Source organism: Epinephelus lanceolatus, chromosome 18 (genome assembly GCF_041903045.1).
Source record: "Epinephelus lanceolatus isolate andai-2023 chromosome 18, ASM4190304v1, whole genome shotgun sequence".
In the NCBI taxonomy this organism is placed as follows: domain Eukaryota; kingdom Metazoa; phylum Chordata; class Actinopteri; order Perciformes; family Serranidae; genus Epinephelus; species Epinephelus lanceolatus.
In genome coordinates this window covers 37,716,598-37,731,776 of record NC_135751.1, presented here as the reverse complement: position 1 = coordinate 37,731,776, position 15,179 = coordinate 37,716,598, and the positions used below count along the sequence as shown (strand labels likewise).

Here is a 15,179-nt window from a genome sequence, read left to right as displayed (position 1 = left end):
AAAGACAGAAGCTCTAAACACTACAAGTTGAGAGTGCGTGAAAACTTATTAGGGAGAAAGTAGAGAAGTAAAAGTAATGGGTAAATGAATAATGGATACATGTACCTTTTACCAATAGTTCTAAAATTAATGGACAACTTACATTAGCTTAAATAAACTGATAAATAGCTGAAATATATATATATATATATATATATATATATATATATATATATATATATTCAGATAAAGATTATGAATAAACAGTTGAAATAGCTAAAAATAATGGATAAACGGTTGAACTAGGTAGGTGAATGTAATACATTTTTAAAATAGCTAAAAGGTATGAAATAATATCTGAAATAGTAATGGATAAACAGTTGAAAAAGTTAGCTAAAGGTAATGGATAAACTAATGAAATAATTGGCTAAAAGTTATGGATTAATAGTTGAAATAGTTAGCTAAAGACAATGGATAAACTACTGAAATATAGTTAGCTGAAAGTAATGGATTAACAGTTGAAAAAATTAGCTATGGGTAAAGGATAAACTTATGAAATAGCTAAAACTAATTGATAAACTATTGGAATAGTTAGCTAAAGGTTGCGGTTAAACAGTTGAAATAGTTAGCCAAAGGTAAAGGATAAACAGTTGAAATAGTTAGGTAAAGGTAATGGATAAACTATTGAAATATAGTTAGCTTAAACTAATGGATAAACTATTGAAATAGTTAAGTAAAGGTAATGGATAAACAATTGAAATATAGTTGGCTTAAACTAATGGATAATCTATTGAAATATTTAGCTAAAGGTAATGGATAAACTATTGAAATACAGTTATCTTAAACTAAAGGATAAACTATTGAAATAGTTAGCTAAAGGTAATGGATAAACTGTTGAAATATAGTTAGCTTAAACTAATGGATAATTTATTGAAATAGTTAGCTAAAGACAATGGATAAACTACTGAAATATAGTTAGCTGAAAGTAATGGATTAACAGTTGAAAAAAATTAGCTATGGGTAAAGGATAAACTTATGAAATAGCTAAAACTAATTGATAAACTATTGGAATAGTTAGCTAAAGGTTGCAGTTAAACAGTTGAAATAGTTAGCCAAAGGTAAAGGATAAACAGTTGAAATAGTTAGGTAAAGGTAATGGATAAACTATTGAAATATAGTTGGCTTAAACTAATGGATAATCTATTGAAATATTTAGCTAAAAGGTAATGGATAAACTATTGAAATATAGTTAGCTTAAACTAACAGATAAACTATCGAAATAGGTAAAGGTAATGGATAAACTATTGAAATATAGTTATCTTAAACTAAAGGATAAACTATTGAAATAGTTAGCTAAAGGTAATGGATAAACTGTTGAAATATAGTTAGCTTAAACTAATGGATAATCTATTGAAATAGTTAGCTAATGACAATGGATAAACTATTGAAATATAGTTATCTTAAACTAACGGATAAACTATTGAAATAGTTAGGTAAAGGTAATGGATAAATAGTTGAAATAGTTAGCTAATGGTAAAAGAGAAACTATTGAATCGGGTAGCTAAAAGTTATGGATTAATAGTTGAAATAGTGAAAGGTAATGGATTAGCTGTTGAAAGATAGTTAAAAGTGAATAAATGGTTAGCTAAAGGTAATGGATAAACTATTAAAATAATTAACTAAAAGTTACTGATTAACAGTTGAAACAATTAGCTAAAGTTAATGGATAAACAGTTGAAATAGTTCTTTAAAAGTAACGTATTAACACGTGCAATAGTTGGTGAGAGATAAGCGGTTAAAATGAATGGATAAATAGTTAAAAATAGTTAGCTAGAAGCGTACAGTATTTCAAGCTTTTGAAATACTGTAAGCTTTAAGTAATGGAGAAATGGTTTAAATAAAACGGCGTCTGTGAAGGGGCACCTGATTTATCTGACAAGGGAGAATAAATGACAAATGGGGTTGGGAACTACTGACCCTAAGACACATCTCATAACTTAACTCATCTGAACTAACATACAAACATAAAACTACAGAGTATAAATAAAACCAAACTTTTTTTTACTGGACCTCTTTATTGCACAAGCTGTGATTGATTTGTGATGCAACTGCAAAACCTCTGTCACCAGTCATTTGACATCAGCTCAGTGTGCTTGCATGCAAACCCATACAGATACACAGACACACACACGGAGGACTGACCATTGTTGGAGCGTAGTGATCTGGCGGAGATGCCGTTCGTCCCTATAGGATGATGAACTCCGGTTCCATCCACCATTCCCGCCTCCCCTGGCTGCTTCATAAGCTCTGTCAGAGTCCTGGAGGGAGGAAGAAAAACATACACACTTTATTTAATCCCCCTGCATAAAAAGAATACCGAAGAGTAAACAAAAATCAAAAGTGTCCGGACAAAGAGAAAGAGAAAAGAGAGTGTTAGGTAAATGAGAGATCTCGTGAGACAAAGAGGACTGAAGGGAGAGTTGGAGAGATGTGACAGGAAAGAGTTGGGACAGTTAGAAAGATGATAAAAGAAAGAAAAGAGAAACACATGTTCATGTGGACAAAATATGAAAATCCATTATTAAAAGTATCCAAACAGCCTTTATGTTAATAGCTCTACCTGAGGATAAAGACACGTTTGAAACAGATTGTTCATGTCTATAAAAACAAACCTAAACAGCAAATGCTCAGAATTAAATTCAAGAAAGTGGAACTGAGGATGAAAAGGATGAGTCTCTGGATGTTTGCCAACTGGGAGCATCAATCATTTATTTAAAAAAATGAAATAAAAAAACCTTCCCCTCTTGCCATCTTTTATTGTTTGATGCCTTTGAACAAGTTCTGATGCCTTCTCAAAACTGGAACACAGGCAGGAAACAGCCTTCCAACATGCAGATTTAACTCTTTGAGAGCACACAGAACCTGCAGCTGTAAACAAGGACTTCTTCTGGGTTTTTATATCAGACTGAAGGTAGCTGATTTAAATTTAAGTGAAAGCATTTTCTAATCTGTGCAAGATGAAAGAGGAAAAGGTGTTTTTATGCCTTCATGCTGGTGATAGCTGTGGCCACAGGCATTTCTCAGGTTGTCTGTCAGCCTGTCCTTTGCATTCTTGTGACCATTATATCTCAAGAAGTCCTTGAGGGAGTTTCTTCAAATTTGGCACAAATGTTCAGTTGGGTATAGACTGATTAGTCTTTGGTGGTCTTTGGTGGTCAAGGTCACCATGACCTCTTCTGTCTCATTCTCATGAGTGTGATAACCTGAGAATTCCTAAGGGGAATTTTATTCGGCACAAACATCTACTTTGGCTCAAGGATGAAATGATTCAAATTTAGTGGTCTACGGTCAAGGTCACCATGAACTTGCATCAATGTCAGTCTTGTGAAGGGGATATCTCCAGAACGTCTTTAGGGAATTTCTTCAAATATGGAACAAACATTCTCTTTAAGTCAAGGATGAACTGTTTAGAATTTGGTAGTCAAAGGTCAATGTCACTGTGGCCTCGTCCGTTGCATTTTTAGGATGCAGTATCTCAAGAGCACCTTGTGGGAGTTTTTTGAAATTTGGCGTAAATGTCCACTTGGACATTACAATAAACGAATTAGTTTTGGGTGGTAATAGGTAAAGGTCACCATGACCACTTCTGTCTCATTCTCATAAATGCAATATCTTGAGAACTCCTTAAGGGATTTATTTTTTCAAATATGCCACAAATGTCCACTCGGGGCTCAAGGATGAGCTCATTAGATTTTAGTGTACAAATGTCAAAATCACTGTGACCATGCACCCATCTCAGTGTCTTGAAGAGGATATCTCCAGAACAACTTAAAGGGGTTTCTTCAAATTTGGCACAAACATTCACTTCAAGGAGGGACTGATTAGAATTTGGTAGTCAAAGCTCAAATGAAAGGTCACTGTAACCTTGTCCGTCGCATTCTTGTGAATCAGTACAGTATCTCAGTACAGTATCTCCAGAACACCTTGAGAGAATTTCTTCAAATTTGGGATAAAGATTCACTTTGAGTCAAGGATGAACTGATTAGAATTTGGTGGTCTAAGGTCAAATGTCAAGGTCACTGTGACCTCATCTGTCACATTCTTGTGAACACAGTATCTCAAGCACACCTGGAGGCATACAACTACGGGGCAATAATTTCAGATTATACGAGTGGTGGTTTCACGTTATGGCAATAATGCTGATTTGTCAAATGTGTCTCATTCAAAGCTGCATCACTGTTATATGTGTGACTGCAGTTTAATTACTCCAGTAAACAACCCTGGTGAAAACCAAAGGATGTTATTTCCCTTTTAGATTGTCAGCAACCAAATTTTCTCCTGACACTCTTTGTTTTTTAATAATGTAATAAAAAATAAATCAACCCGTCTGTTCATCTGAAAAGTTCTATTCTATTTCCAGCTCTTTGACCTCTTTAATTGGTTTTATAAACTTTCCAGTATTTGCTCACATTAACAAGGACTGAAAACAAGAGAACGCTCAACATCAACATGCCGCCGTTGACAAGGAAATTATAGCGACACAGTCAACAAATCAGCTGTGACCAGAGAGCTGCTATCAAGAGACCCATAAATATTTCCTCACTGTTAATCTCACTGTTGAAACCCTTAACACAGCCTTCTAAAATGCAGCAGAGCAATTGTCTTTTTATTAGCCTGCTGTGAAATGATTGCCTGTGGTCACGGGAGCAGTAAGCATCAAAACATGAACACATGCACTATATAATGCAATTCAACGCAGTAGACTTGCAATACGTGCTAAGTATAGGTAGCATTCTGAAGGTCATTATGCTTCTTTTGTGTGTGTGTGTGTGTGTGTGTGTAATTTGTGCCCAAATAAAGAGATAAAATAGCATGAAAACTAAATGGAAATTTGTTTACTTCAGGTCATGATATACAATATCATACTGACATATTCCCATGCCTGTGACTACATCATAGCATTACAAATAATATCACGGTATAACATGTAATTAATCAAAGGGGCACGTCAGCAATTTTACACATGAAAATCAGTTTACCCATCATATTAGGATTATGAATCAAACCATGAAAACAGTTGTACAGTGTGTTCTTTGGCTCGGTTTAAGCTTGTACACTGGACCGGACCCGCAAAACCGGAAGTGGACCCAACTCTACTGGGTAGCCTTGTACTGAATTGATCAACGTCTTTTCCATATAAAGCCTAGACTGATATTTATTGAGGAAAAGGAAGGTATCTGCCAGCTCTGAATAGCTGTTCCTCGTTACATGACATGCAAGCATGCTGCTGTGTTCCAAAAGTTGACCTTTGTTTATCTAAGAGCGCAGCCGTCACGCCGTGCTTAGGAATGCTTGCATGCGCGACAGTGTTGCTCTCACTTTCCAGCACGCCTTCTGTTCATCCACATTGAAAACAAAGGATTTAAGGGCACAAAAACTGCAGCATTTGTTTGGGGCCCTAAAGCTGTTGAGAGACTGCACTGCACAGTTCAGCACCAAATCAGAAGTATCAGGCAGGAAAAAAATCTAAAATTAGATTGGCATTTCTTTCCTTTCCCTTGACACTTTTCTCACAGCTAAGGTGCCATTAAGCAATCCTCAGCTGCTCCAGTGGAGCTGCACAGCAACCAGCAGTTGTCTGTGGTTGTACTGGCCAGCTCCCTGGTGTGAATGTGAAAAATGCCCCACTCAGCAAAACCCTCCCCTGGATAAATTAACATCAGGGAAAAAGTTTGTTTGATATTACGCCCTTCTTGAGATGACAAGTCATCTCTTATGGTACATGTTGGATAAATATTCGCCATTCATATATATATATATATTTGTAATTGAATATTATGCTTAAAACTCAGGATGCACCGATTGTGAGATTCTGGGCTGATACCGACAGCAATGTTTAAAAAAATTTCACAAATGGCCAATACAGATTTTTGTTGTTGTTGTTGTTGTTGTTTAATTTGTTTTTGATGTCATTTAATAATTATGATATAATAATAATAATAATATTTATTTGTATGGCACTTATCTAAACGAGGTTACAAAGTGCACAGAACAAAAGGAAATAAAACAATCCACAATTTCTAAGCAACGATTTGTCCCAGTTAAAATACGAGCTGCAGCACTCTGTACTAGCTGAAGCTGAGCTACTGAAAATCTACTGAGGCATGTAAACAGTGCATTACAGCAGTCGAGATGCAAAAATACAAACACATGATGATTTGATTTGGATAATAATAATAATAATAATAGGTTGAAGTAGCAGGATTTAATGAGATTAATGACGTGGTTCAAAGTACACTTGAGAATCAAAAGTGATGCCTAAATTTCACACTGTAGATTTTTGTATTAGTTACCAGAGGACCAATAAAGAGTTCTAATTTGCTTTCTAATTTCTAATTTGCTGGGTGATCAGGGCCAAAGATTATTACTTCTGTCTTGTCTGAGTTTAGCTGCAGAAAATTACAAGCCATCCAGTTTTTAACAGCAGTGAAGCACTCCATTGAAGTGCTCAGACAGTTGACATAATGCGTCCTAATGGAAGCATATGAAGTGAAAACAAAACAGGACCAAGAATAGATCCCTGTGGCACCCCACACGTCAGCAGAGCTGAAGATGAAACAAAATAACCAAAGGACACAGAAAAGTCTCCACCTGAGAGATATGATTCAAACCATTTAAGAGCAGTTCCAGATATAACTACACACCGATTTAGTCTATTGATGAGAACGCTATCAATGACAGTGTCAAACGCTGTAAAATAGAACATTCCCAAGCATCCCCCTTTTATGTCAGGGGAACAAAGTAATAATTAATATATAAATAACTGAACTGAAGACATTTTGTCCTTCATTATCCTACCTTTGATCATACACATTTATGAAACAACCTTTAAAATAAGCTTCTTTTACATGGAATATATATATATATATATATATATATATATATATATATATATATATATATGTCAGAATTGCCTCTCTAATAGCCTATCTATTTTATTTTGCTGTGAAAATATCAACATATTTCTCCTTCAGACAACAGTATTTATTCAAGTTTCTTGCCAAAAATTACATTTATAGACTACATTTGAACACATCATGCAAATATTATAATTAACCATCGCCCAATGCAGAGCAGAGCGTAAACACATCATAGTATAACTCAGTGCAACCTCTATAAACAATCCTGGCCACCAGCTGTTAACCACTAACGTTAAATAGCTCTCCTCCTGCACGTCATCTGATGTGTCAATAGTGAATTTACTGCATCCTTTAGTCCCAAAAGCATTCCAGAGAAGATCTCTATTCGACCCAGACATGTTTTCTATCATGTTTATCAAAGTATACCAATGGGACAATGTGATGATGTCAGTGCTGACAACAGAAAAACATCAGCAGTCAACAAGGCGAATATTGGCCAGATAAATCGATGCATTGCTACTTAAAACCACAGCATGACAGGTTTGATAGATACAATGAAACTTTGATGATTTCCATGGGGAAATTGGTGCATTGACTGACATTCAAGGACAATAAATACCCTAAAAAATGTGTCCTCATGCTGGATAGCGTGCAGCATGTGCCACAGAGACACATATTGTACCCACACATGCATCTCAATTGCCCTTTACATTTTCTGCTTGCTCGCCATTCCATTTTCTCTCCCTCATCTCATTAATATCCGTCCACTTCTATTCCATTACTTCATCTGTCTTCCACTCTTCCCCTCCCTCTCGTATTCTCAATGGTAATAAAGCGAGCTGTATCTCTGTCACTCTCTCGTCTCCCCGCCTGCTCGCTCCCTTGCTTTCATCCCCTCCAGAATGCTTAAGAGCGTTATTGTTGAGTACTTGTTGTTCTCTACACCCTCTATCTCCCTGGAAACATCTCCTCTTTTCTTTCTCTCCTCTTCTAATCCCGTCTGTCTTATCTTCTCAACTTTCTGCGTCTGACTCGACCCCCCCCCGTTATCTCTCCCCCCTACTTCGTCTTTTTCTTCGCTACGAGCCTTTTTTATCTCTCCCTGTATCGCTTTCTCAACCCTCCGCCTCTCTTTCCTCTTCTCTCAGCCCTCTGATTCTGCCTCTCATGCACTCTCACATCGTTGTGTCTGGTCCGTCTCACCCTTTGGCCCAATTTCTGTTTTCTTCCTCTTCTTTCTCTCCTTCATCCCCTTCAGTATTCTCAGCCCTTCCTCCCTCGTTTCTCTTCCCCACCCCGAGGAAACTGTCACATAAACTATTCTAACTTGCAATATTAGCACTCTTGAAATGATACACAGTGATATGAGGACATCAGAGCGCCCTATTGGCACACACACAAACACAATCCATAAATGACTCCGGAAAATAATAAATGATGAAGTTATGACATACATTTACCAACAGCTTTCACCTCCAACAGCTTTTCACCTCATCTTTCTGACAAATGGCAAATCTGCACCGCTTAAGTTGTGGAGGAATTCAAATGCTGCGTAAACCCCAGATCAGAATAGCATCCACCCAGTCTATATGCCGAGGGATATCTGGCTCTTTCATGATAAGGGTGGAAGCTCTAAGTGTTGACATGCAGCACTTCAAACAACACACACTTTGAGCGCAGATATGAAGGAGGATAGAAGATGCTGTAGGCCCACACATGACACACATACACACCACATGCCTTCTTTATTCTGCAGGCACTTTAATTCAAATGCTGTCCCTTCTCCCAAAAAGCTGGGTTATAAAACGTTGATGGGTTAAATCAATGTTCTCTGTGAGAGGTGTCAAGTCTTTGCAAACCCACTGGAATTGAAACTAGGCTGATATTATTAAGCTGATGTTACTTGAATTTTTGGTACGATTAATGGGTCATTTTTTTCACATAACTAGAAATGTGTACTGAGCACAGGGCAGATCTCCACAGGTGGACATCCGGGATGATCGCAGCCACGTTTTAGAAGCACCCCAGAAGCTAATAAATATACACACCTTGTCTATTTTTGACAAAGCCATGGCGCGTTGCAGAGAGCAGATCAAGCTTTCCTGCTAACAGGCAGTGGATTTGTGTTTCCTAGGATAGTGAAGACATGACCCGCCCTCTCCCACTGATTGCAGGGCTTCACACACATTCTTTTATTCGTGGTGGGCCGCCATGATCTAAAATCCCTCCAAAATCCCAAATTAAGACACCAAGACCTTGAGGAACGACACAAATAAATCCATGGCATCAAAAACGTATGACATCTGGAAATTTCTGTAAGAACTGTTTTTTTTTGGTGATTGGATGGCGAGCACTTTGTTCTGTAAACTGCCGAGAAACCCCCTTGTTGTCACTAAACCTATAAAGCAATACATCCTCTGAATACCCAAAGTCTCTAGTTTGTGGTTGTAAAGTTTCACGAGGCTGTGATTATCCTATAGGTCTGTAGGTCTGTTTCAAAACAATGGTCTCACTATAATGAAATGGCTGCTATGGGGACTGACATCATCACACATGAATAATTTTTAATTTAACCTTTATTTAACCAGATAAAACCAATTGAGATCAAATCTCTTTTACAATGGTGACCTGGCCAAGAGGCAGAAGCATTAAACGTCGGAGAGCAACAAATAAAAACAAACACACATATACAAACCACAGTCACAGGAGATGTGACAAAGAGGAAAAAGACTACCATCAACAAGCACAAGGAATGATCACATAAAAAGACAAAAACAATAAAAGACAGCAGCAGACGATCAATGCAAACTAAACACCATGGCAGGAGCAAACAGTGGTCAAAAGCTCAGCAGTATTGTGCTTAAAGCTCTCCAAAGAGACTAGAGAGGCCAACATGAGTCGCGTTTGGAGGTCATTCCATGACCAATAAAACTGAGCTCACTGAATCCACAAGAGTCTCAGCTTTCCAGCCAGATCCAAATTATGCAATTGCAAGACAGCCGGAAATAACACAAGAGGAGACTCGTGGGTACCCATAGAACGCATTTCCATTCAGATATCTTGAAATGAGAGGTCAAGGGATCCCTGTGAAAATGGCCATGCAGCCCTACATGGTGAGTTTACCTGTTCTGCTGCCTGTGAATTCCTGTGCTGTGGACTACCTCGTCACATGGCTACACATTCTGCCTCTGAGTGTGCGCCGTGGCATCTGCTCATCATCGCCACTGCTTCCTCGACTCCTCCCCGGTTCTGGCCAACTTACAGTACAGTCCTGCACATTACTGAACTGTTCGCTCTCTGTGTGCGTCCAGCATACACCAGAGATTCTCCTGCTCTGTGCCTCAGCTACTGGACTCAACCTGTGCCGAGAAGCCTCAGGGCTAGGAGTTAATCTTGCTTGCTGTTTCACTTGCCTGTTTGTCCTGTGTGTTGCAAGTGGCTTCATTAGAGACTATCACACACTGTCCCTTTGTTTGTGGTGCTATTGGGTTCTTCCAAAATTGAGCCTAACGTTGGAGCGTTACGTAGCCCCCTTCCTCAGAGGGCAGCATGACATGTCTTCAGGTCCTCTAGTTTCATGATACCAGGATCATCCCTCTAGCTTTGAAACTCAGCTCTGTACAGCCTCTGAAAGACAGATGTCGGTTGGGATCGTTGGCACTCCATACAGTCTACTTACTTTATTTACTGAGACCATCTTTGTCACTGTTACAGTACACAGACGAGGGCTATTTTGTTTAAGTTGTGCCAACTTTCTTCATATGGAAAAATGCCTATTGTTAAATTTTATGGAGTGTTGTTTTCTAGATTGAATATTGTTAATCAATTTTATGAGCTTTGCATCCACACAAAGCCCGATGAGCTTAATTTCCTATTAAACTACTAAAATATTGATTTTCCCTGTTATGCAAGACAGGATATGAATTGAATAATGAATAAAAGCTGATGTACAGAGACTCTACTTTTCAAAACTCATAAGCAAAAATGATTCAGCCCAAGGCTGTAAATACAGTATCTGCCACAGAGGGTTTCTATCCCGTGTGGTTTGATGAAACTGCTGGAAAACTCCACAGAAACATCTCCAGGCAGCCTGACGGGCTTAAAGCACCACATGCTCAGCTTTGTCCCGGCTGAGGCTTGCTAAATATTGCAGAATAAGAAAACACAAAACACTACAAGCTACTCCCCAAAATTTGATTTGAGAAAACATATAAACTTCAGAAACCCAGCAGCCGCGGAGCTGTTCAAACCGATAACAGTGACACATCTAAAGTCCTTATGAGCCGACTGACGGAGCACCAGTATGTTTTCCAGTGAAGCAGTTTAATATGTGTGGTAATTGCTTCAAATGGAGACAGCCATCTACCATTGTGAAATCTTTGCGCAATTAGTGATCATTCAGATGTTCATAGGAAAAACGATTAGCCTCTGAAAACTGCGCTGATATTCACGCAGCATGAAGCTTCTCAGGGGTGAAACATGTGGCACTTGATTAGACTCTGACAGCTCAACACTGTCTTTATTAATTTCTCTCCTCTTACTTTAACACGGCTAAAGCAGAGGAGTGAGATAAAGCTGCTCAAACTGCCTTTTTATTTGCATCTATTTAAATATATCTTACTGGAGGAAAGGAAGATTTTATATGAGGAGTAAAGACACATATTATTAAAGGTTATCAAAAGTATCAGGGGATATTCAGGCAGTATATAAATAGAACATCTTTTAGGTCCAAGTGGAAGAAATAAATGATGACCTGTGATACGTTAAAAGTAAAGATTTATTTATTGATTGATTTGTATTAACAAGACTAAGAGTCTACAGCCATGGTAGTTGTTCTGCACTCACACAGCAGAGATACATGGTACTATCAGAACACTGATGAGGAAATTGTTGATGTAAAGCAGCTCTGATTTTTACTCTGATTACCATCATAGTTTATCTTGTTAGCATCCTGACTTTACAGGGTGGCAGGTATATCAAACACTTAAATTCGATGCTCTTGAAGACCATTTTAAGATAATTTCTAGCCCCATCTGAGATCGATTTTTTGGGACAAATCATCTTTTTTCTTATTCAAGCATTGCAGGTATGATAAATATATATGTAGTCCCGAGCAGAGGTTGGTTTTATGCAGGAATATGGTAATTAGAGTGAATTAGTTAAGTGCAAGTATAAAATAAAAAGACATTATTGTAGTATATCATAGTTTTAAAGATTTGTAGTTAGAAATGTGGACTTTTTAAGCTGGCAAAAAGAAATTCAGAAAGTCAAATTAAAAACTGTTTCAGGTGTTTTAAGACCTAATATTCATAAATTGAATTTAAGACATTTAAAGACTGCATTAGTACTAAACACACAGTGCAGCTGAGGTTGATGGAATTGTCTATTTCCATTAAAGGTACAGTGTGTAACATTTAAGGGATTTAGTGGCCTCTAGTGGTGAGGGCTGCAGATTGCAACCAGCTGAAACTTCTCCCATTGGAATTCTGTCAGTGTTCTTTGTTCAGGAGGTTTTTACCAGGAGTTGAATCATCCACAGAGGTCTCCTCCTCTCCAAAACAAACAACCCAGTGATCAAAAACCGGTAAAAACACTAAACAATGCATTTTCACGTTAAAAATGCAAAAACAAGAATGGCGCTATCTAGAGCCAGTATTTGGTTTGTCTGTTCTGAGCTACTGTAGAAGCATGGCGGTGCAACATGGCCACCTTGAGCACAAGGACCTGCTCCCTATGTAGATATAAACAGCTCATTCTAAGGTAACAAAGACACAACAATTCTTATTTTAAGGGGATTATACAATAAAGTAAACATACTTTTACAGACATTTCACTCAAGCTAACCAACTCAACCTCATGGTGGCGCTAAAGGGAAAAGTCAGAGGATCTTCAGTGTCAGTGAATTTTATCTTCTGGGCACTATAAATGTTACGAAATGTCATGGAGGTTCATACAGGTCCAGTGTGTAGGATGTAGCAGGACATATTGGCAGAAACTGACCATAATATAATAAGTACGTTTCCTTTAGTGTAAAATCATCTGAAAAGAAGAGTCATTGTGTTTTCATTACCTCAGAATCAACCGTTTACATCTAAATATGGAACGAGTCCTTGCTCACTGAGATCTCCATGTTGCACCGCCATATTTCCACAGTTGCCCAGAGCAGACAAACCAAACACTGGCTCTTTTGCATTTTTGCGCTTTCATATTGGCTGTTGTTAGGAGCCCCTCCGCAGCAAGCAGCATCAGAAAATCACAGATTTTTTTTTTAATGTGAAACTGCTTTATTCAGTATTTCTCTTCAGATAATTGGGCTCCCGGTAAAAACCTCCCGAGTGTCTCTAAGTTATCAGAGAAAAAAGGTGAGCGCACATTAGCAGGTGCCGAGCTAGCGACGAGCCAAACATCATCTGAGAAACACAGATTTGTAACCCTAAACTGCTTTATGCAGCGTTTGTGCCAGTTTAAATCACCTGGTCCATTTGTTTTGGAGAGGAAGAGACCACGGCAGGTTATGCAGCTCCTGGAAAAAACCTCCTGAACATCTGGAGCAGAAAAATAATGAGCAGAGGAACACTGATTTCTTTAAATGTGAAACTGCTTCATTCAGTGTTTTTATTGGTCGTTTGGTCTGTTTGTTTCGGCGAGGAAGAGATCCACAGATAATTTGGCTCCCGGTAAAAACTTCCTAAACAATGAACACTGGAGAAATTTTAACGGGGAGAAGTTTCAGCTGATTGCAGTCTGCTAGACACCATTAAATCTTACACACTGCTTCTTTAAATAGTAGTTTTTTGATAGAAGTCTGGATCAAAGTGGTTGGCTGATCATCCCACAGGTTGCTGTTTGCAGAGCCACGCACAGCAGACTATAATATACATGTACACTCAGCTTATTAGTCACTGTACACTGAAACTAATTCAGTCTTACACAACAGACTATTAAAAACTTGATAATTCAGTCTGTATAATGTGTTAAGTGTGTGTTAAACTGCTTCATTAAAAACGTTTTTCTTGGAATAAATAATGGAGCACATTTATATTTAATTGTCTCACAGGAACATGTTATCCATTTCCTCTACTGTAAATATAAATGTGCCATGAACACTGCTCCAGCAGAGCAGCTCGGCTACAGGCTAACTTTACGAGCTCATGCGAGCACTCATTGCTTTGTTGTTGTGACAATGAAAACTCAAAAGAGTGATTAAGAGTCCGGCGTGATTAAGCCACTTGTTTGCTCGCTCCCTCAGCAGCATGCAAATCTGCAAAAGCAATGTCAACTGAGCAAGTGGATTGTAACAGAATTTAATTTGCAAGTATTAAAGGAAACACACATTTTGTGATGTTTGGCCCAAACCCATTTTGCTACACCACGCAACTCCCGGGGAGAGAAGAAGAGAGGGCAACTGTTTATTTCATGGTCAAATTGCAAATCAATGCGGTCAAACACTGTGGAACCAAATCACTTGCAACCATACAGTCTGTGATTGTTAGTGTATCACAACCTTGCAGTGGCCCCAGTCTTGGTTGTATAACTAAATGTGCACTATTGCTTTCAATTGTCAAAGCGTGTTTCGTGCTAAAAATAAAGTGAGAAAAACACCCCACGGTCATGTAATAAGACATTCAGTATTGTTCCGTGCACAAACACACTGGCGCACACAAACACATTCACTCCCCTGGGTCTATAACACAGCATTTTGTAGCTGAATCACTCTACACTGTCACAGCAGGTTAGTTTATATTACAAGGCCCCCCCACAGATGATGCCGGGGCCCTGTAACCTAGCATGGGAGCGAGCATGGAGATACAAGCCTGCTGTTTTCAAACATGGATGGTGTATAATTGTTTGGGATGCTGCTCGCCACCTACAGTTGTGCCACCTGATCAACCTACACAAACACAGATCATGCTCACACACTCGCACATGCACCACAAACAGGAGCTTTACACACACACACACACACACACACACACACAGAGCTGCCGGTGTCCTACCTACAGTTGTGCCTAGGGGGAGTTAATTGATGCCACACAGGAGTGACTCACCCTTTAATTCTCATGGGTGGTAATTTAGAGAGGTTACAGTGGGAGGGAAGTGTATGTTTGTGAGTGAGTGTGTGTGTGTGTGCGGTTACCAATAATTTCACAAAAAATCCTCCAGGGCAGGGAAAGGGAATTTTAAAAAATGAGCAAGCTACAGTGGGAGGATGTATGCGAGTTTATGACCATGCGGGGGCCGCTTTCTCACCGTCCTGTCTCTCATATTTCACTATTAATT

At 38.5% G+C, this 15,179-nt stretch overlaps 1 protein-coding gene across 2 annotated transcripts in view; it reads right to left on the bottom strand.

Annotated features, from left to right (window-relative positions):
• The window catches only part of LOC117267961 (protein shisa-8), a 191,519-nt gene that overhangs the window by 108,503 nt on the left and 67,837 nt on the right, over positions 1–15,179 (bottom strand). For both annotated transcript variants that reach the window (XM_033644050.2, XM_078161281.1), the window contains exon 2: positions 2,182–2,297. In XM_033644050.2, the coding sequence (XP_033499941.2) occupies positions 2,182–2,297 (116 nt within the window). The remainder of the gene's footprint in view (positions 1–2,181; positions 2,298–15,179) is intronic.